This window comes from Mustela lutreola, chromosome 1, assembly GCF_030435805.1.
Source record: "Mustela lutreola isolate mMusLut2 chromosome 1, mMusLut2.pri, whole genome shotgun sequence".
Taxonomy (NCBI): Eukaryota; Metazoa; Chordata; class Mammalia; order Carnivora; family Mustelidae; genus Mustela; species Mustela lutreola.
The window spans coordinates 35,676,065-35,699,371 of record NC_081290.1 but is presented as its reverse complement, the minus strand read 5'-3'; the positions used below and the strand labels follow the sequence as shown (position 1 = coordinate 35,699,371).

At 41.9% G+C, this 23,307-nt stretch overlaps 1 protein-coding gene across 3 annotated transcripts in view; it reads left to right on the top strand.

Annotated features, from left to right (window-relative positions):
- Positions 1–23,307, top strand: part of WDR19 (WD repeat domain 19) — a 98,841-nt gene that overhangs the window by 62,483 nt on the left and 13,051 nt on the right. For all 3 annotated transcript variants that reach the window (XM_059163331.1, XM_059163338.1, XM_059163345.1), the window contains 10 exons: positions 59–141; positions 606–689; positions 2,063–2,209; positions 2,601–2,725; positions 4,720–4,832; positions 6,369–6,437; positions 15,076–15,153; positions 16,448–16,544; positions 18,390–18,514; positions 21,374–21,455. In XM_059163331.1, the coding sequence (XP_059019314.1) occupies positions 59–141; positions 606–689; positions 2,063–2,209; positions 2,601–2,725; positions 4,720–4,832; positions 6,369–6,437; positions 15,076–15,153; positions 16,448–16,544; positions 18,390–18,514; positions 21,374–21,455 (1,003 nt within the window). The remainder of the gene's footprint in view (positions 1–58; positions 142–605; positions 690–2,062; positions 2,210–2,600; positions 2,726–4,719; positions 4,833–6,368; positions 6,438–15,075; positions 15,154–16,447; positions 16,545–18,389; positions 18,515–21,373; positions 21,456–23,307) is intronic.

Sequence of the window (23,307 nt, the reverse complement as noted above, 5' to 3'; positions counted from 1 at the left end):
ATTCATGGGTACTTTCATGTAATAAATTCAGTGTTTTACTAATCTCCTATTAATTTAGCAATTTTCAGAAGCAGCCCAACTGTATGAAAAGGGTCTCTATTATGACAAAGCAGCCTCGGTTTACATCCGCTGTAAGAATTGGTAAGAATTGGCTAAGGCTTGTTCCTAGCAGGTGTGGAAATGAATGGGTCCTGGTGGTGTCCCCTCTTGTTTCCTTGCGGTTCCTCCCTCCTGGACATCCTGTTCCCTCTTCTCTTTATCTCCTTCTTCTTCTTCTTCTTCTGTGAGCTCATGTTCTAGTTCACTTTCCAAAGAACAGTATGTCCTATCAGTCTGGTGTGGGGAGATCTCTGATCAGACAAGTTACTAGGGGAAAAAGCTCTGTTGTCCCCGAAGAGCTCAACCACTGCCTTGATTTCCCACAGAGAGGGAGGGCAGGGATGTGGGGTCAGAAGGAAAAAACGTCCGCTTCTATCTATAGGAACCAAGATTTCTTTAAAGATTGTGATAACTATTTTGAATCCTTAAAACTAACATTTGATTGTAGGACGCTGCCTCGGGTTTGAACACAGTGCTGACATTATTCTCCAAAACCTGCCTTCTAGGGCCAAAGTTGGTGAACTTCTGCCTCGTGTTTCTTCCCCAAAGATTCACTTGCAGTATGCCAAAGCGAAAGAAGCCGATGGAAGGTTTGTACAGATTCTCAGATTCATACAGACTTAAAGCACTGTGTAAGTTTGATAAATTAACCATCGACCTTTGTAACCTCTGCAAAAGGCAGAGTGGAGGGAGGAAACATCTTTTGCCTTCATCTGGCCTGAATGCTAGAATGTTCAGTGTCTCCCATAACTTATATACCTCAGTTGATCCCTTGTATATTCAAATATAGGCTACTGTCTCTTTGTATTTGAGAGTTTAATATTAAAGTTGATATTTTTGATATAATGTGGCATGAAAACAAAGTGATCATCATTTTATTACGAAGGATAACATGGATAAAGAGGATAAGAACAGTGAAGAAATACGAACTCCCCACCCACGATTGCTCAGGGAGAGCCACAAAACAGCGTCAAGATACAGTGATGGATAGTTAATATCCTAAACATACAAAGATTCCCAGCAACGTGCTATAAGAAACTCAAAGTGAAGGATTCCCAGAGGAGGAAACACAACTATGAAATTGTATTTTGTATAAACATGAAAAAGCTCTACCTCATTAAATGTCTTACTAGAATGGAAAGAGCTGGATGGAGAGCTGGTGGGGAATGAAGAGAAGTCTCGAGCTCCATCTAGAGGTTGACTCGCAAAGATTTTTTTTTAATTTTTTTTTTATTTATTTATTTGATAGACAGAGATCACAAGTAGGCAGAGAGGCAGGCAGAGAGGAGGAAGCAGGCTCCCTGCTGAGCAGAGAGCCCGATGCAGGGCTCCATCCCAGGACCCTGGGATCGTGACCTGAGCCGAAGGCAGAGGCTTTAACCCACTGAGCCACCCAGGCGCCCCAACATGCAAAGATTTTATAGATCACTTTTTGCTGTACCTATAAATGTGAAATATTCTGTATGTTCTGTTTTCTAAAATAAGCTTATATCACTATTTTAATCTTCCCACTCCAAAAAAAAAAGTAAAGTGTAAAAGATTACATGGTTCAGGTGAGAAAATGCATTCAATATGAATATTTTACTGTTAAAGAACACATTTTAGTGACATGAGTCCTTATATTCTTTCCGATGAAGAAGTAGTTCAAGAAAAATAAGAAACCACCACCAAATGGGCGGCTCAGGTGGTTAAGCATCTGCCTTTGGCTCAGGTCATGATCCGAGAGTCCTGGGATCAAATCCCACATCAGGCTCCTCACTCAGTAGGGAGCCTGCTTCTTCCTCTCTCACTCCCCCTGCTTGTGTTCCCTCTCTCGCTGTCTCTATCTCTCTCTCTCTCAAATAAATAAATAAAAATTTGAAAAAAAGAAATCACCATCATTAAAAAATTGTCCCATTTATTGGCATTTCTCCCCAATGCAACAGTGTTAAGAAAGCTCTTCTGAACTAAGTGATTCTTACAGATACAAAGAAGCTGTTGTGGCTTATGAGAATGCGAAACAGTGGAACAGTGTCATCCGCATCTATCTGGATCACCTCAACAATCCTGAGAAGGCTGTCAGTATTGTCAGAGAGACCCAGTCTCTGGATGGCGCCAAAATGGTAGCCAGGTAACAGAATGCATGTTCTTTGGAGTTCCAAAACACTAGACTTAGAAGAAAGTCTGCACTTCCCCTCATCAAATACATTTTGTACAAAATTTTTAAAATTTTAAAACAAAATTTTGAAACAAAAAATTTTTAAAAGACTAAATATTCCCTTTGAGTTTAGGGAATATTTAGTGTTTTAAGAATTTTTTGTTAGGTCTGAGTATTTAAGTTCAAATTGTGTCTGTTGCAGTCAGTGTGTGAGAGTAATGCTTTTCTAACACAAGCCTATAGTGTAGAGCTGTGGTGTGCCTGATTTTTTTCAGTGGCTTCTCATAGTTGCAGAAAGATTTTATTTTGTCAATGACACACTTACTTGAAATGAGTCAAGCTGATGAAAGTAACTTTGTTTTAGGTTTTTCCTACAGTTGGGTGACTACGGGTCTGCCATCCAGTTTCTTGTTATGTCCAAATGTAATAATGAAGCTTTCACACTGGCTCAGCAGCACAACAAAATGGAAATCTATGCAGACATTATTGGTAAATACCACTGTTTGCCCTCATTTCTCTTAAAAGATTTGTATCACAGGAATCCTCGACTCTTACGATCCAAGTTTCGGATCGGCATGCCCCAAGCACATACCCTCACACCACTTACATATAAACATACGCATATCTGTATGGTACTTGTCGGATTTCAGGATTCCTACTGTCTCAAAGTGAGATGGAATAATAAGACCATTTTCAAAAATTCAGGTTTTGGGGGGACCTTTAAAAGAGGTCCGATTTCCCAAATTCTGCCGTTTGTCAACCAGTGTTAAAACAAGGTTCCAAAATGAAGGTAATTGAAAACACATAAGAATTTTTTAAGAAATATTTTCATAAATGTTTTAAATTGACTTATAAATTCAGATTATATGATTATACTTGGATGAAGAGTGATATAAGTAAGCAAGATACGATTTTCCAGAAGAAAGTCCAAAAGAGAATTTTTCTATTCTGAGAACACCTGCCTAATAGGTTTTCTTCCCTTGTTTGGAATTATTCTTAGAAACCACTGAAATAATTTTGAGATTCATATATAATGTTATTTGTGGTGCTATTTTGTTTTGTTTTGTTTTTATTATGGAAAAGTACACATAACATAAATTTACCATTTTAGCCATTTTTACATGTACAGTTCAGTCATATTAAGTACATTCGCATTGTATAACCATCACCACCACCCATTTCCAGAACTTTTCCACCATCCTGAACTAAAACCCTGTACTCAGTGAACAGTATCTCCCCATTGCCCTCTCCTCCAGCCCCTGACAGCCACTATTGTACTTTCTTTGTCTATAAATTTAACGATTCATAGTGTGTCATATAAGCGGAATCAAAGTATTTGTCCTTCTGTGTTATTTTGGGTTTTTTAATTTATTTACTTATTTTTATTTATTTTTTTAAGTGGGCTCCATGCACAGTGTGGAACCCAATGTGAGGTTTGAACTCACAACACTGAGATCAAGACCCGAGCTAAAATCAAGACCCAACACTCAACGGACTGAGCCGTCCGGGCAACCTTGTGTTATTATTTTTTTTTTTTAATTCACAAAATGACCATATAAGAATTGATGATAGGATTTATGAAAAAGTCTTTCTTTCAGTCTTTAAGGGAACAAATAGGTAAAAGCATCTTCTGATATGTTACAAAGCCATTCAGATAATTGGAGAAAATAAACAGCGAAAGAAAAAGGAAATACAGACAAAAGCAATGTTTTACTCATTAATGTTTAGCTTGACAGATGACACTTCTTTCTCAACACTGCAGATCACCACAGCACTAATGCATTTGAGTTTTTTTCATTTCATAAGCATTTTTTTACGTGCGCGCACACGCACACGCGCACACACACACACACACACAGTTACTTTTCTCCACCTTTCTTTACCCTCTTCTCCCATAAACTTCCTCTGTACCTTGGGCTGGAGGCCCAGGGCTGTCGTTCTATTTGGTACATTAATGGACCTCCGACTCCTCTGTGTAAATGTAAGCAATGCTTTTAGGTCCTTCTCCCTCTTTGCTTAACATATAAAGAAAAACAGTATCTTTAAGTGGCATCTATGGGCTACTTGAATATTACCTCCTTATTTAAGACATTTGTATTAAAGTTGGCCTATGATTGTTCTGAAACTCTAAGCCCATCGCGATGGCGATTATATTCCTAGTTGTTCCTGTTGTTTCAGGAGAGGAGAGAAGGCTCTGAAAGATCGATAAAAGTCACAAAGGGTAATGTCAAACCACAACCTAGATTCTCACAAAGCCTCCTCATTTCCTGTCCTGATTCCTGTTTGAGTGAAAAGAAGATGGAACAGAGTTGATATTTGGGATAATGACGGTGAAGGGGTTTTGTGAGGAAAACACTCATAGCAGCACTGATCTTCACAGTTAAATTTTTTTAATCATCTGATTTTAGGTCTTATTTTTAAGTTAACAATAAAAGGTAAACACCTTTTGCGCAGATATTTTACTCAATGAACTTCTGTCATAGGTTCTGAAGATACTTCGAACGAAGACTATCAAAGCATCGCTTTATATTTTGAAGGAGAAAAAAGACATTTTCAAGCTGGAAAATTCTTCTTGCTGTGTGGCCAGTATTCACGAGTTAGTATTTCCCAAGAAAATACACATTGAACTCCATGGGAATGCTTAGGGGAATTTTTTTTTTTTAAGTTATCTCTATGTCCAATGTGGGGTTCATACTCATGAGCCTGAGATCAAGAGTCACATGTTCCACCAACTGAGCCAGCCAGGTGCCCCAGAAATATTTTAAAATATATTATGCTCCCAGACACCCAGATCTGAAGTCTGAGTTAACTTTAAATCCTCTCTCTCCCACAGCCAGTCACATTCTTCCTTTGTAGTATCTCTGACATCTGTCCCTTTTCATTCTACCTACCATCGACTTAATTCAGACCTGGATCACCCCATTTATTATTTGATTATTAAAATATTATTTCTGTTTTCCCTGTTTTTAGTTTCTGTCTCTATAACACCCTACATTTTGTTCTCCAAATGGTGCATACTTGCATTGCAAAAGAGCCCCACGGCAGGGGTTCTAGCAAGGACAGAACTAAGCAATGTTGTGCTTTCATTGTGTGACAGGTTGGGGACTACTGGGTGGCACCTGTTTGGTTTGACAGAAATAGCTTCTGCTACCAGAACATTGTTGCCTTTCAGGAAGTGGTCCTACTAGTGCCCGATCAGAGGGTTTTTCATGAGAAACAGAAGTCTCAGTCTCCCAATTTTAAAATAGGGACCCAGATATTTGTATAATACCTCACTCACCAAAAAAAAAACCACTGTGTGTGAACTCAGCCTTCTGGCCACCAACTTAGAGTTTCTGGCCACTTAGATAAATAATATCCAGACTCCTTAACTGACACTCAAGAGAAGTCCCACAAATTGACCAATGAGCCGGAACTTCCCAACCAGCTGCTGGCATCCAGCTGTTTCCATTGGAAAAAACCTATATTCCTGCTAGCCTTTTCCCAGTCCTTTTCTCATCTAGATTCTCCTCTTCCCCACCTACCATGGACCCGTTCCTCTTCAAGTCCTTTTTCCTGGGTGGCACCTTTGGGACCATCCCCATGTAGATCAACTTTTCTTCCTCGGAGCACCTATGAAAACAACCAGTCATACTGCCCCTTTGTCATTTAAGCTTTTATAACCTTAATATTCTTCATAGATGTGGTGGTGTAGTGTTGTGAAATTAGCCCATTACGCCTTAAAATAATTGGTTCCTTACATCATGACATTACACAGATCTGTCCTTCCTGGGATTCTCCCCAGCAGCCAGCACAGTCTCACGTATGTAGTAACACATGGGCAGTAGATACCTGTCAGACGAACAAATGAATGAAAATAATTATTTTTTCACAATGAAAAAGGGCTTCTTTTTCATTCTCCTCTCACCGGAAGTCTGAACGAAATTCTGTAGAAGGTTCACTGGATCCTTCCATCGCTGAGATGGCACTCAGCCCTTCTAGAGTGTATTTTAAGACCCAGACAACACACGCCCCTGGCTGAGAGGAGGGTACTTTCAGGAACTATCATTACTTTGAGTGTGTGAAAGCTTTGTTTTTCCCCAGGGTGAAAGCAGGCTGCACATTTTCAATTGCTATGCAATTCTCATTTCAGGCACTTAAACATTTCCTGAAATGTCCGAGCTCAGAAGATAATGCGGCCATAGAAATGGCAATTGAAACTGTAAGTAAACTCTGTAATGTGAACCTTTGAGAACGCCAATGTGCAAAATTAGACATGCAGAAGTAGACCAAAGATTGTGACCAATTCCCAGGTACCCATCATCTGACTTCAGCAGCGATTGACATGTGACCATTCTTATGTTATTCATACGCCCACCTCTTTTGCTGTGTTATTTTAAACCAAGTCATTTATTTATAGGCACAAAATCTGTCTATAAAAGATAAGAACCTTTGGATTTTCTTGTAGGTGTAACTTGCATGCAGTAAAGTGCTCAGATCCTAAATGTAGAGCTCATTTTTTTCGTATGAGTACACTGGTGTGACCCCTGTTGAGATCAAGATATGGAGCATTCCCAGTTTCCAGAATGCTCTCTCATGTTGCCTCCCAATCAGTGCCCCCAACCAGGGGGAACCACAATTCTGACCTCTCCTTATAGACTGGTCATATCTGTCTATGTATTTCATATAAATGGCCTCATACATATTTTGTACTATTCTGTGCCCAGTTTCTTCCAATCAAGCATTAAGTCTGCTAATGCATTGTATTACTGCATGCAGCAATAGTTCCTTTTTTTAAAAAAGATTCTTATTTATTTATTTTTGTGATAGAGAGTACAGAGCATGAGCAGGGGGAGGGACAGGGGGAGAAGCAGGTTCCCTGCTGAGCAAGGAGCCTGATGTAAGACTCGATCCCAGGACCCTGAAATCATGACCTGAGCCAAAGGCAGATGCTTAACAGATTGAGCCACACACGCGCCCAGCAATAGTTCTTTCTTACTCTTGGCTGTGTAATAGTCTACTGTACGACTGTACCACAATTTATTTATCCATTATTCTGCTAATGGACATTTGGGTTGTCTCCAGTTTGGGCATATTATGAACAAAGTGGCCATAAATCGGTTCATGTCCTTTGATGGACATAACACTCTGCCTTATTGGGTATATATCCAGGAGTAGAATTACTAGGTCATTAGCTACACATATTTTAGCTACACTAGGTACTGCCAAACATTTTTTTCAAAGTAGTTGTACCAATTTACCCTCTATCAGCAGTGTGAAAGAATTTAGTTGCTCTCTTTACTGACAGTTACCAATCTGTTTCATTGTAACTACTCTGATAGGTGTATAGTGGTATCTCAGGGTTTTAATCCCTTTTTCTAAAAACTGATAATACTGAGCAATATGGATATTGGGTATATTGGGTATCCTCTTTTCTGGAGTGCTCTTTAAATCTTTTTTTCTAATTTTTTGTTGTATCATCTCATTCTTACTGATTGTAGGACTTTTTTATAATTTCTAGATACAAGTCTTTTCATCAGATATGTGTATTGTGAAAATTTCTCAAGCTGTGGCTTGCCTTTTTATTCTTCAATGGTGTCTGGATGGAAATAAATCAACTTACAAATCTTTTCTCTAATGGTTAGTGATTTTTAGTCCTATTTAAGAAATCATTGCCCATTCTATATGTTTTCTTCTAGAGATTTGATTGTTTTAGCTTTCTTATTTAGGCCTATGCCTATCCCAAATTAACTTTTGTGTATGGTGTGAGGTAGACGTCAGGAATCTTTTTTTCCCATATGGATATCTGGTTTGATCCAGCACCATTTATCAAAAGACTGTTTTTTCCACACTGAATTATATACAGCATTTGTCATAGATGAAATGACCATTTTTGTGTAAGTCTGGTGTTGGATTCTATATTCTTTTCCATTGATTTGTCTCCCCTATACCACTACCACACTGTCTAAATTGTTGTGTTGTATGTATTCTTTACTATAATCTACTTTCTACCTCTTTGGATTTGCCTACTCTAGACATTAATATAAAGGGAACTATATATGTGACCTTTGTGTCTGGCATCTTTTTTTTTTTTTAGATTTTATTTATTTATTTGACAGAGAGATCACAAGTAGGGAGAGAGGCAGGCGGGGGGAGGCAGGGGAAGCAGGCTCCCCACTGAGCAGAGAGCCCGATGCAGGGCTCAATCCCAGGACCCTGGGATCATGACCTGAGCCATTTTCAAGGTTCAATTGTGTTGTAGCATGTACTAATACTTCATTCGTTTTTATGGCTGAATAACATTCTGTTGTAGGACTCTACCACATTGTGTTTGATAACATTTGGGTTGCTTCTACTTTTGAGCTTTTATGAATAATGCTGCTGTTAGCATTTGTGTACAAGTTTTTGTGTCTACTTGTGTTTTCATTTCTCTTGGGTATATACCTAGGAATTGCTAGGCCATATGTTAGCTCTGTGTTTAACATTTTGAGGAACTGCCCAACGATTTCCCAAAGCAGCTAAACCGTTTGACATTCCCAACATTGCACTGCAGTTTCTCTAACAGTCATTCCTTGACATTATCGAACATCTAGTTAGAATGCAAATTTCCCCATCTCCTGTATTTCCCACTAACTGATAACTAAATCTAGATACTTGATCAGACATAGATTTGATATTTTTAGGAAAATGGCTTCATAAATGGTGCCATGTACTTCCTATTTCATCACGTCAGTAGGCTTTTTTTTTTTTTTTTTTTTCCTTGTTAGGATTCGGTTTGTGTCTATTTTGGATCTGTTTAGATTTTTTTTTTTTTTTTCTGTTTAGATTTTTTTAACTTAAACTCAGTTAGTCAGCATGTAGCACATTATTAGTTTCATAGATAGAGTTCAGTGATTCTTCAGTCTTGTGTAATACCCCACACTCATACATCACATGCCCTCCTGCCTCACCCAGTACCCCATCCCGCCCTGCCCTGCAGCAATCTGTTTCCTGTGCCTGAGAGTCTCGTATGATTTGTCTCCCTCTCTGATTTCATCTTGTTTTATTTTTCCCTCCCTTCCCCTTTGATCCTCTGTTCTTTCTTAAATTCTATATATGAGGCTTATATCCTAATCAGCTCAGGCTGCCGTAACAAAATACCACAGACTAGGTGACTTAAAAAACAAAAGTTTATTTCTCACAGTTTCTGGAGGCTGAGAAGGCTAAGGTCAAAGGGCAGCCAGTTTGGTTCCTGCTGAGAGCTCTCTTCGAGGCTTGTAAGTGGCCACCTTCTTGCTATGTCCACATGTGGCCTTTCCAGGAGATCACTCTCCCTTCCTCTTTTCATGATACCACTGATCCCATCGTAAGGGCCCGATCATCACCACGTCATCTAACTCTAATTATTCCCAGAGGCCCTGTCTTCACATACAATCACATTGTGGGGTAGGACGTCAACACATGAATTTGGGAGGTACATGAACACTCCGTCTGTAATAGCCCATAATTTGTCATCTCTCTTTTTATGGTGTTATGATCGATTATTGGATGTTGAAATGGTCAGCCCGATCCCCTCCATTGTAAGGTTTCCCATTGGCTTTTCACCTAATGATCTCAGCAGCCATTAATATTTATTATCTAGATCCATGATTTCATTAGGGGTTGCAAAATGATGATATTTGATTGTCATTCCTCCTGAATTCCACATCAGCTGTTTCGGTACACTAAGATAAAAGAAAAGGAGAATAAATACTTGATTTTTTTCCCTTTGTTTACTAGTTTTGAGAATAATGAGGTGGTTTCCTAGCATCCTCCAAAGGTGACCTCCAGAGGTGTTCTCGTTTTTAATCATAATACGATATAGCCTGTGTGTGTGTGTATCCAAGATATGAATTATGAGTGAATTATAATTTGTTTGGGTTTTATTTTGTTTTAGATTCCACATATGAGTGAAATCATGTGGTATCTTTCTTTCTTGAACTTATTTCACTTAGCATATATTCCTGTGTGTGTGTGTGTGTGTGTGTGTAGACCAAATTTTCATTCATCCTATTGCTGGGCACTTGTTTTCATACCTTGGCTATTGTAAATGCTGCAATGAACATAAGGGCACATTTCCTTTTTTTGGATTAGTGTTTTTGTATTCTTTGGATAAATACTGATAAGTAGAATGGCTGGGGCATATGGTAGTTCTATACTTAATTTTTTGTGGAATCTGCATACTGTTTTCCATAGTGACTACACCAATTTAAAATCCCACCAACAGTCTACCAGGGTTCCCTTTTCTCCACATCTTCTCCAACACTTGTTATTTCTTGTCTTTTTGATAATAACCATTCTGACAGGTGGTAGGATATCTCACTGTGGTTTTGATTTGCATTTTCCTAATAATTAGTGATGTGCAGTATTTTTCCAGTGCCTGTTGGTAATTTGTATATCTTCTTTGGAGAAATATCTATTAAGATCCTCTGCCCATTTTTTAATCAGGTTGGTTGGTTGTTGAGTTGTATGGATTTTTTATATATATTTTGGAAATTAACCCCATATTGGATATAGAATTTGCAAATATCTTCTCCCGTTCAGCAGGTTTCTTTTTCCTTTTAGTAATGGTTTCCTCTGCTATGCAACCTTTTAGTTTGATGCAATACCATTTGTTTACTTTTACTTTTGTTTGCCTTGTCTTTGGAGTCAGATCTATAAAGACATCACTGAGACTGATGTCAAGGAGCTTACCCCTCTCTGTTTTCTTTTGGGAATTTTATGGTTTCAAGTCTTGCATTCAATTCTTTAGTACATTTTGAGTTAGCTTTTGTGTATGGTGTATGAAAGTGATCTAGTTTCTTTCTTTTCAATATGGCTTTCCGGTTTTCCCAACTTTGTGGCAGGAGGGGGGAGGGAAGCAGCAGGTGCACCTGTCTTGTTTGCTTTTATTTTATGATTTATTATTTTTTATTTTTAAATTTGTTTTTTAAAGAGAGAGCACAAGCACGCAGTGGGCAGTGGGAGAGGGAGAGACAGAATCTCAAGCAGGCTCCACGCTCAGCATGGAGCCTAATACAGGGCTGGATCTCCTGACCCTGAGATCATGATCTGAGCTAAAATCAAGAGTCAAATGCTTAACCAACTGACCTATGCAGGTGCTCCTCCCAACGTTTTTATTAAAAAGACTGTTCTTTCTTCATCGTATGTTTTTGGCTCCTTTGTCACAGGTTAATCATCCCTATACGTGTGGGTTTATTTCTGGGCTCTCCACTCTGTTCCTTTAATCTGTGTGTCTGTTTTTTACTAATACCATACTGTTTTTATTACTGTAGTTTTTCATATAATTTGAAATCAGGGAGCACGATTCCTGCATGCAGCTTCCTTCTTTCTCAACATTGCTTTGGCTATTTGGGATCTTTTGTGGTTCCATACAAATTTTTAGAATTATTCTAGTTTTGTGAAGTATGCCATAGGAATTTTGATAGGTATCATACTGAGTATTAGATTGCTTTGGGCAATAGGGACATTTTTTTTTAAAGATATTATTTATTTACTTGACAGAGACAGAGAGATCACAAGTAGTCAGAGAGGCAGGCAGAGAGAGAGGAGGAAGCAGGCTCCCTGCTGAGCAGAGAGCCTAATGTGGGGCTCAATCCCAGGACCCTGAGATCATGACCCAAGCCCGAAGGCAGAGGCTTTAACCCACTGAGCCACCCAGGTGCCCTAATAGGGACATTTTTAACAATATTCTTCTAAGCCATGAGCATGGAATATCTTTCTATTTATCTGTCTTCTTCAATTTCTGTCATCAGTGTCTTATGGTTTCAGTGTACAGGTCTTTCACCTGCTTCGTTAAATTTGTTGCTAGGTATTTTATTCTTTTTGATGTGGTTGTAAATGGAATTATTTTCTTAATTTCTCTTTCTTATATTTCATTAATAATGTATAGAAATGCAAGAAATTTTTGCATATTGATTATGTATCCTGCAACATTTATTTATTAGTTCTAATGGTTTCTTGGTGGATTTTTTAGGGTTTTCTATTTATGGTATCATGTCATCTGCAAACAGTAACACTTTAACTTCTTCCTTTCCAACTTGGATGCCTTTTCTTTCTTTTTCTTGCCTAATTGCTGTGGCCAGGTACCATTTCTTGCCCCAGACCTGGAACCAACCATTTCTCTAGGGAGTTCTGATTCCTTTCAATGAGAAATAGTTTTAGAGACCATAATTTGGGTGCTAGGAATATTCTGTTTCTAAGCCTTTTCAGTATAAATGTTGGCACTTTTTGTTGTGACATAAAAATTAGTATTTTCTAAAAGTATCTGAATTTGAAGCTGCGGTAGAATTATTAGAGAATGGAAATTATTCTCTAGCCATCTACATTTACACTATACATCTACATTTTTAATTATAAAAATAGTTACATTCTCTGGTTTTCTCTGCATATCCACAACCTTTTCCAACACCTACCTCCTCCAGAAAGCTGGACTCAAGACTTCCAGCAGCTCTCCAGAATACATTTCCTGCCTTTCCTACCAAAGATGGACTGGGATTCTGGCCCCAAATTCATAAATCCAGAAAGGCTCTGATTTGGTTAGTTCAGATGGCCATTCCAAGATTAAGCAACTAGTGGCCACAGGGATGGAATATCTTGCTTTGGCAAACTGGGTTAAATTCCCACCCCTTGACATTCCCATTTATATGGTCATGAAGAAGGGGGTCCTCTGAGGCACCAAAGTCCCACTAGAACCCACGGTTGAAATGGAAGTGGGAGCATTTCTCAGAAAAGTCAAAGGAATCAATATCAGACAAAAGTGGTTTGAACATCACCTACCATTACATTTCTCCTTCAGATTAATAGTCCTCAAGTGCAAGGACCCATTTCTTCATAGAGTATTTAGCACATCATGGGCACTCAGTAAATATTTGCTGACTGAACACACGTTGGTTCCCAGCTCAGTGAATGCATTATATAGATGGTATAAATTCCCTTCCAATCCTCCATTCCTTTCCACCCTGAGACCCCCTCCCCTGACTTGAATTTTCTTATAATCTGTGCACTCTTACCTGCTGACCCCATAATTGAGAATATCTTAAAAATATTCATACTTCACCCACCCCTACCCCACCCCCCCCATCCTCTACCCGTGACGTTTCTGAAATACATTCTTGGTGTATGTGTGTTGATGTGTGTGTAGAAGAGCCCTAGTTGGGAACCATTACCTGCGTAAACCCATGAGATGGATGAGAAAGATGGGTCCAGTAGCTGGGTTGGGGGCCTTCCTGCCTCTTTGCAGTGAGCTTCTGGCTTCACCTCTCTGTAAACCTTCTCTACCAGGTCTCCACCAATCTCTTACTTGCTAAATACATGAGTTTCTTCTCAGTCTTTATTCCATGTTATGGCAGCATTGTATGCTATTATACTACACCTTTCTTGAAATTGTTACTCCCTTAGAACACTGCTTCTCCCATTACTTCTCAGATAGTCCCCTCTCAACCTCCTCCCCTGACTCCTCTGCTCCTTAAATGTATGTGTTCCTCAGCATTCTGTCTCCGTCCTCCTTTTAATTTTAATTCCGAGTGGCCACATCTGTTCCTTACTGCCTCTCCTTTCCATTTATCTTACCATTTTGGGTGTGCTCAATGCTCTGAAATTCAAGTTTAACCAGGTGCCCTTATTGTCATTTGCTGTACCTGGCAACACCATCTGCTTAGGACCAGTCCAAGCCCTTTAAGAGTATTAACTTCTTTAATCCTTAAAACAGTGCTGTGAGTCAGGTATTATTTTTATCCTCGTGGAGGTCCCAAGAGTCACCTGCTGAAGATCACACGGTGATCTTTTGACCTCAGGCAGGTCCTCTGACCTCTGGAGTCGTCCAGAGCCCTTGCTTTAACCATGTCTCTGTACTGGCTCATTCACCATCCACCAGAGCCATCCGCCAAAGCCATCGAGATGAGGAACTGTACAGGATTTCTCTTCCTTACAGCATCCCTTCCTTACAGCAGGCGTGAAAGCAGAGGCAATAGATCTATAAAAGCATAGCTTTCTTGCACTGACACACAAGTGTGTAGAAATTCTGCAGCCAAAAGAGCCTCTCCCCTCCACAGGTTCGCTACAATCCCTTGTCTACAAGGAACTTTCTAACTTCTCTTAATCCTTTCCCCTGAGGAGTAGCAAGCTAGGGTTGCTCTGGAGCTCCTGTTGTTTCTTGGCTCACCCCTTTTTTTCTGGACACAAGACTCTGAAGCCTCCTATTCTTGTCAATAATTAATTATTCCTCCTATCTAAACCTAATACATTTCCTGTGGTCCATAATTTTTCCTGGTCAACACCACACAACTCATGAGGGATTGAACTCTGACCTTCATGCAGGTGACTCTCAGATCTAGGTCTCCAGGCCAGCGTCCTCTCCCAAACTCCACCCATGCTTCCAGCTGCCTGCCCTCTTCTGGGCCCCAGTGGCCATACTTTTCCTGCTTTTAGACTTCAGTTGGCCATGGACAGGTGCATTTCCTTGGGGAATGCTGGAGATGCAGTGCTTGATGCTATGCTCTTGCAGAAGGCCCAGTTCCTATGCTCAAGACCCTATTATCTAGATGTCATAGTCACTTACCTTAAGGAAGTTTTTACCGAAACATTGAAGAAGTGTATTTTGTGTGTGGAAAAAAAAAAAAGGCCTTTTAATATAGCAACTTAGAGAAGCTATAGCTTCGAAGGATAGACTTTTATTATTGAATTTATATCCTGTCAGGCACTTGACTTCAAGTATTTTTACAATTGTTTTTTATTCCATTTCCTTAGCCCAAGATTATTTGTCTCCCCCGAGTTCCCCTTCCTTTCTAGTTTTAAGATGCCGAATTATGGTTTCTTTATGGTTTCTTTCTCTTCCTAAACAGGTTGGTCAGGCCAAAGATGAACTTCTGACCAGCCAGCTGATAGACCACCTGATGGGAGAGAGTGACGGCATGCCGAAGGTACCAGAAATGCCATTTGAATTTTATGGAGTTTAGTTATGATCTGACTTTATTCTGCCCTGTTTTTACCTACTATGGCTTATTGAATTTTCTGTCTGAATACAGCTTGAGGTCTGCTAGACAGACCATGCATTTTAGAAGCTATTGGATATATTCATTCTTTGAAATTGGCACGGCCACCTGTGCAATAGACGCAACCCTCCCCCTCAAGATAACAGTTTTTACCACCCACAGTTTTCCTCAAAGGTTAAAGGTTGTATTTGTTCTGGGAACTATGAAAAATATTATTAGAACTATGAGTTAGCATTAATCCCTAAAAATCATATACTTTGCTCATATTTCAAAAGATATGGGAATAAATAGCGATCATATTTAGCATGAAAGTAACTCACTGTAAATATAAAGGAGAAATAAATTATTAAAATATTTTCAAAGTATGTGACTTGGGAGTTCATGCAGACATCAGTCTTCTTTCAGTCCTGATGAGGATGGTCTCCTTTGAGAATACCCTTGAGCTTTTCTTCCCTTTTGCTTTGATGTTTGAGGTGATTTTCTTGTGAAGGAAGTCAAATTACTGATTTGGAGAGAAGGTGCCAGAATGTCCTAGCCAGAGAGGATTATAGAGCAAACATGATCCCCAAGTCCATTTCCAGTGTTTCACAGATAGAGACACGGAGACCCAGGGGAGAGTAAGTTAACCTGCCAAAGGTTAAACTCTTCAACTCTTACCAGCCTGCTCACCTGATGTCCACTTATTCTAATAACCAGGAAACTAGCGTAGGAGATTGTCTGGAGGTGAAGAGAATAAGAATAAGAAATAGTCAAAGGCCAGAGTTTTTTGTGGACCAGTGAAATTGATATGGGTATAGCAGTTTTTGAAATTTTATGAAGTTGGTACATCGTATGAGAACACATTTGGATTCCAAGCACACAGGAGATAACTCTGTGGTTAGAGGGTTAGGAACACAGACTCTGAGGCCCCATCACTGCGGCTTGATCCCAGCTCTGGAAAGGCCCTCTTGGGTTCGTTTCTCATCAGTGCAATTAGCATATAGCCGTGCTTTTCTCCCAGGGAGGGCATGAGGTTTTAAACACATTAATAGTTCTCAAGTACTGAAAATACGACCTGGTGCATATTAAACTATGAATAAATACTGGATAAATAAATTCTTTATTCAATGGATTTTTTAAAAAAGACTATCCAAAGTGGATTCCAACAGAAATGCAAAACTGTAGGTGTTTCTCCCATTCACTAGTGTAGACAGTGACGTTTCTGTAACGGTTTGCGTGTTAGGATGCCAAGTACCTGTTCCGCTTGTACATGGCCTTGAAGCAGTACCGGGAAGCCGCTCGCACCGCCATCATCATCGCCAGAGAAGAGCAGTCTGCGGGTAGGTCCGGGCTTCGTGTTTTTCCAGATTCAAGGAGTGGAATCAAGCTCCAGCCCCTTTGCTGCACAGGAAGTAGTAGCCCTTTTCTAATCTGGGTTTGCTCTGAAGCCGGAAGACTAGGGAAAGGACCGTTTCTGGGTCCGAGGGAAGTGAGACAGTGCCCCATCACGGAGTACCTCCGCTGACGCCTTCTGTTGACCACGCCACGTCCTCTCCCCTTCATGGCCTCGCAGCTCCTGGTCCTGGACGGACCTCCCCGCCCTCGCTGGCCCGCAGCCCCTCCCCTACACTGTGCTGCACTTTCCTTCCGTCCCATGTGTTTGGCTTGCACAACAGGAAAGATACTAGAAGATGGGAGATGATGTAGCTAAAGTTAGGATTGATCTCGTTCGGAATAGCATGCAGGGACCGTTGATAGAACCTCCAGGACACAGGGCGCCTGGGTGGCTCGGTGGGTTAAAGCCTCTGCCTTCAGGTCAGGTCATGATCCCAGTGTCCTGGGATCGAGCCCCGCATTGGTCTCTCCGCCCAGCAGGGAGCCTGCTTCTCCCTCTCCCTCTGCTTGCCTCTTTGCCTACTTGTGATTTCTGTCAAATAAATAAAGAAATAAATCTTTAAAAAAAAAAAAAAAAAAAAGAACCTTTAGGATAGTTCCAATCTCTCACTTACATGCTCTCGAAACATTATTGACGAAGAGAATTAGTCTGACATCTTCCCTAGTTTTCACAGGCTGATTCTTTTAGATGTTCATAAATACAGAACACAGTTTTGGAAAATATGGAGTTAAGTCAGTTATTACTGATCTAACACCTGCTGCAGGGTACATGGCAGGGGCTCAGGACTCGGGAGACTGAGCCGTGGTTCCACCCTTAGAGAGTCCTGACTTGGTGGGGGAGACAGCAGATTCAGAGCTGTTGTGCAGGCCAAGAAGTACCAGAGTGGGAAGGAAACCCATTAGAAGGGCATGGGGACAGGGATCCCCCTCATCCTGAGGGTGGGGGACATGGGGAGTTGGAGGATGGAAATGAGAGAAGACAACAGAAATTTCAGCTGAGCATCGACAGGCTGAGCTGGCTGGAGATAATGGGGGGAAGGGTGTGCAGGGGGGACGGCAGCAGGGGACACAGGAGACGGCAGCAGGGGACACAGGAGCACCGACTATGGCGCGGGGGAGGGGGAGGGCGAAGTCAGGTTAGGATGGTAGGCGGAGGCAGATCCTGAAGGGTTCAGGTCCTTGGTTCAGGAATTGGCCGTCAATCCCTAAGGCCCTTGGAGGGTTTTTATGTTGGAGTGTGAACTCCAGGTCTTTCCAAGAACACTCTGACGTCAGAGTGGAGGCAGAACAGAGAGGAATACCGATGCTGCTGCAGAGAGATGGAGAGATGGTGAGAAGCATTTAATGGGCCTGGGGCCAGGCTGGATTTGGGAGACTTAGAAGGCTGACCCCAAACTTGATGACCCATTGGCTTTGGGGGCGGATGGTGTCCTTAGGAAGAGGGAGATGTGTCGGCGGACACCATTTTCTCTCTGAGGGACCAGCTGGACATTCGTACCAAGAGTTACTGCAGGAAGAACAACTATGCTCCTTTATATAAGAAATTATGAGGATATTGCTAATAACAAAATCTTCTTACAAAACAAGGGCCATGCACGTTGTGAGGAACACCAGGTGATGTATGGAGTACTGAGTCCCTGTATTGTATACCTGAAACAAATATTACGCTCTGTGTTCGCTAACTGGAATTTATATAAAACCTTTAAAAGAATAAAATAAAATGAGGGCCCACAGAAAGGCCTCAGATTTCATCCTTTGCAATAATGTCATTTTGCCACCTTTTTTTCTAGGAAACTATCGGAATGCACACGACGTTCTCTTTAGCATGTATGCAGAACTCAAATCCCAGAAGATCAAAATTCCCTCTGAGATGGCCACCAACCTCATGATCCTGCACAGCTACATCCTAGTGAAGGTGAGACCCTTTGAGGGACTTGGGACATAATCTGCCAAGGGAGGTTATCACCTGAAGGGATTTCTTATGGGCACCTCTCCGTTGGATTAGAGTGAGTTTCTAGATCTCTGTTGTTAAGTGGAAAACAGCAACATACAGGATAATTATACAGTCTGCTACCCGTTGGGTGCAAAAGGGTTAAGAATAAGAATGAATATATATTTGTTGCAAATAAAATTAGAAATAGACTTAAAGTCTCGCTAGCCAAAGTAGTTTGCTAACGGGAGCACGACATGTGGCAGAGGCGACGTGACAGCCATCTCCATTGAGGGGACAAGAGGGAAAGCAGTTTTCTCTGTGGATGTATTTCTACCCTGTCTTGATTTTGAAGCATATAAATGGATTACCTGGTCAAGAAAAATTTACTTAAGACATTTTCATCTAACCAAAGTTTACTAGTTTATTAATTCTAACATGGTAGATTTTATACAATTCTACAGTTTTTAATACTATTTAGTTTCTATCTGAATATAAAAATGGTACATATTCATGGAGAAAATTTAGAGAATGTAGAAAAGTGTAATGAAAAAGTAACTGACCCTTTAAGTCCATCACCAGATAGAACAGCTATTAACTTTGTGCTGTGTATATCCTCTATACTTGGTAAATACATGTATGCACTATTTTTTCTTACCACATTAAGATTATATTTATGTCCAGTTGTGTATTCTGTCTTTTCAATTAGTAATTTTTCTTTGAAGACCTTTTTTATTTGATAGAGGGAGAGACAGCGAGAGAGGGAGAGGGAGAAGCAGGCTCCCCGCTGAGCAGGGAGCCAGATGTGGGACTCGATCCCAGGACCCTGAGATCATGACCTGAGCCAAAGTCAGAGGCTTTAACCTACTGAGCCACCCAGGCACCCCTCAATTAGTAAATCTTAATAAAAACAAACTATAGCATTCAAACCTCAAATACTTGTATTGTAATTTACATAAAAGTTATGTGTAAATTGATGTGAATTTTGTAATATATTTATACACATATCTCTATAAAGACACAGACAGAATCCAACTCACATGTTTTTCTAAATTTTCATTATATCAAAGTACATCTTCCCATATTAATGCCAATTTGGTTTCCAGTCCAGTCCCCAAGATCTTAACCTTGACGGTACCTAGGATAGAGGAGGCGTGTTATGAATGACTGAGATCCTAATTATGATCTCTACCAGTGCTGTCCAGAACTTTCTACAGTGTCGTAGGTGCCAATGTCTGGGCTTCCCCATATGGTAGCCAGCAGCCTGGCTATGGAGACCGGAAATACAGCTGGTGCAAATGAGAAACTACATTTTTTTAATTTTATATAATTTTAATTTTAAAATTTAAATAGCCATATATGGCTAGTGGCTACCATATTCGGCCACACAGTTCTGTAACACTGATGGTAAGGAAAAAAATGAGAATTCTGGCTTGTAGCCCTGGAGAGTACATTTCTCCTCAGAGCAGCGGAAGGATCCCTTCTCTCATGTGGAAAGGAGTGGAAAGGGAGAAGGGCGGGCTCTCTCATCTGCAGACGTGAGTGGTGGTGCCATGTGTTGTGGGCACAGAATCCAGCAGAACGGCGCTTTTGGGGGTGGAAGTCAGGGAATCCTACACACAGCCCTCCGGGACCAGGGCTTTCTACCACCCTAAGGCACAGGGATGGTGCTCAAGCCTTTTTCTTTTCATCCGGCCCCGAGAGCCGGCCCATCCCTGGCCGAGGACCGACCGGGCACCCTCTTCCCCTCCCACTGAAGGGCACCGCGGGACTCTTCCCCATTTGCTGTGGTTCTCGACTCTTACGCAAGCACCACCCTTTCTCACGATTTTTAACTGCTCATGGTGTCAAAAGGGAAACTGTGAAACCTTTTCCAGTCAGAATACATCGACGTAAAAATGTCCCAGGCATCTTTGAGCCAAAGACTGAAGAAAGTCAGCCGTGCTTCAGGGGCTCTCAAGACAGCTTTGGTGGGTGCTTCCTCCCAGAGCGGGGGCAGGGATTTGGGCTGAGGGACAGCCCGGGACCTTGGTGTCTTCATGATGGAGCTGGGCTGTCTGAGGCCCAGGGAGTCAGCAGAGGACAAGCAGCAAGGGAGTCCCTCCCCCTTCTGGTATTTACCGGGTAGCCGTGCTCAGGAAGTGACGCCATCAGCCGTTGCTTGGACCTGATGCCTGGGAGTTACTCTCCGCTCACGCTGCACGTTCTCACCAAATACCAACCAGTTCTGCCTCCTATGGCTCTACTTCTCTCCACCCCCACCCCGAGCCCACAACAGACCCCCCCCCCCGCCCTCTCCCACCTCTGGGGGCTGCCCCATCTCGCTGTGTGATACGGCGACATCATGCCTCGGCCCTGTTGGCTCTCCAAGCCTCCTCTCATCCTATGCGTCAAGGCCCCCCTCATTCTCAGTACTCCCCCAATCTCAGGCCTTCCGGCCGCCGCTGCCCCCTTGCCCTCTTCCTTTAACAGCTCATCCTCTCTTTCTGCCTGAAAGACTTGGCTTTCAGGTCTCACAACAACTTGGCAAAGTTGGCATTATTAGCGCTCTGAAAATGGCCTGTACGAGCTGGATCAGGGATTTGAACTCATGCCACGTGGTCTGGGGCAAAGTAAAAAGCAGAGCGTAGAGGGGGGTAAGGTCGGTGAGGCCACAGGGTCAGGCGGCGCTGCTGGAAGGAGAAACAGAGAAGAACTCCCAAGTGCCTTAAGCCAAGTAGGGCTGCGAGGATCATGGGACAGCTCGTTCAGCATCATAATGAAGGAGTTAATTATGTGGGGGAATAAAGCATGAATTAGGGTTAATTAAAATCTCTTAAGAGCAACATACGTCATTTATTTCAGATTCACGTGAAAAGTGGCGATCATATGAAAGGGGCACGTATGCTTATCCGGGTGGCCAACAACATCAGCAAATTCCCATCACGTACGTACTGTTGAGAAGGACCTGTCCCCCACGTGTGGACCTCAGTGTGGCACTGTAAGATTGACAGTCACTAACCCCTCCAGCCACTGTTCTCTACACAGATGAACTCATTTATTCCTCACACCCACCCCAGCAAGTAGTCTAATGGGACCCCAAGACCACCCCCAAGTTCACTAGGACTCACACAATGCAACCCACAGTCGTGCCGGAGGCTAACATTTATTACAGCAGAAGAATACAAACCCAGAGCAGCAAATGCAAAAGGCACATGCACGGGGCGAGGTGTGGGTGAGAACCAGGTGCATGTTTCCGAGTCTCCTCCAGCAGAGTAAACACGGGACACACTCCTCCAGCAGTGAGGTGTGTGACAACACATGTAAAGTGTGTCTACCAGATGCGCTCATGAGAGGCTCAGGGCCCAGGGCTTGTACCGGGCGCTGTCAGATTCCCAGAAAGCAAATGTTCAGCGTAAACCACACTGTTTGTGCAAAGAGTTCAGGTACAGTGAGCCACTCTGATCTGGAAATGGGGGGACGCCTGGCTGGCTCAGTGGGTTAAGCCGCTGCCTTCGGCTCAGGTCATGATCTCAAGGTCCTGGGATCGAGTCCCACATCGGGCTCTCTGCTCAGCAGGGAGCCTGGTTCCCTCTCTCTCTCTCTCTGCCTGCCTCTCCGTCTACTTGTGATTTCTGTCAAATAAATAAAATCTTTAAAATGCAAACTATTTAAAAAACAAAAAAAAACAAACAAAAAAACTACACCCGTGGGCACTGTTGTTTTCTCTGTTTTACCGGAGAAGCAAGCAGAGGGGAAAGAAGTGAAGTGCACTTGCCCAAGACCACACTGTTCAGCTAGTAAGTCTGACCCTGTTCTCAGCCAGGCCACCGCCGCTACAGAAGGTCCCCTCATTCTTTTTTTTTTTTTTTTTCTTAAGATTTTATTTATTTATTTGACAGACAGAGATCACAAGTAGGCAGAGAGGCAGGCAGAGAGAGAGAGGGAAGCAGGCTCTCCGCTGAGCAGAGAGCCCGATGCGGGACTCGATCCCAGGACTCTGAGATCATGACCTGAGCCGAAGGCAGCGGCTTAACCCAGTGAGCCATCCAGGCGCCCCACTAGCAACATGTCATTCTAACATTCTTCAGTTAACAGACTTCCTCACACTCTGTGTCGGGGGTCAACAAAGTCTTTCCGCAAAGGTACAGGTGTCAACTGTCTGGGGCTTCATGGACCATAATGTCTGTCACAGCTACTATTTTTACATAAACCGTACAGAAATGAATGAGTATGGATGTGTTCCAACAGAATTTTACTTTCTTGGGATGCTGACATTTGAACCTCATATTATTTTCACATGTCACAAAATATTTTTCTCTTGATTTTTTTCAACCATTTAAAAACATAAAGGCCACTCTTAGCCCATGAGCCATACAAAAACAGAAGGCCTGATTTGGTCCACAGGTCAGAATTCACCAACCCCTCCTCTGTACCTGTCTTCTTTTTTGTTACATGAAAACGGCTCCACAATTAATTGTATACCATGCTGGCTAAGGGAGCAGTAGGGAACAGACACTGGTAGGGCCTTTCTAGAAAGCAATTTGGCAATCTGTGCTAAGAGCATTTTTTAAAAAGTCATGTTCTTTGATCCAGTAATCCACCTTCTGGTATCTGTCCTGAAGAGAGAGACACATGCCGAGGTCAGTGCTTAAACTTACTAATCTCCCTGACCATTCACAGGCAGTCCTGTCACATGCGGAAACACATCTCTGGTTTGGGAGGATACATGTGAAAGGGGACCTCAAGGGAGTGCAGGTCCGGGTGCTCCAAGGCAAAACACAGTATAATCACAGGGA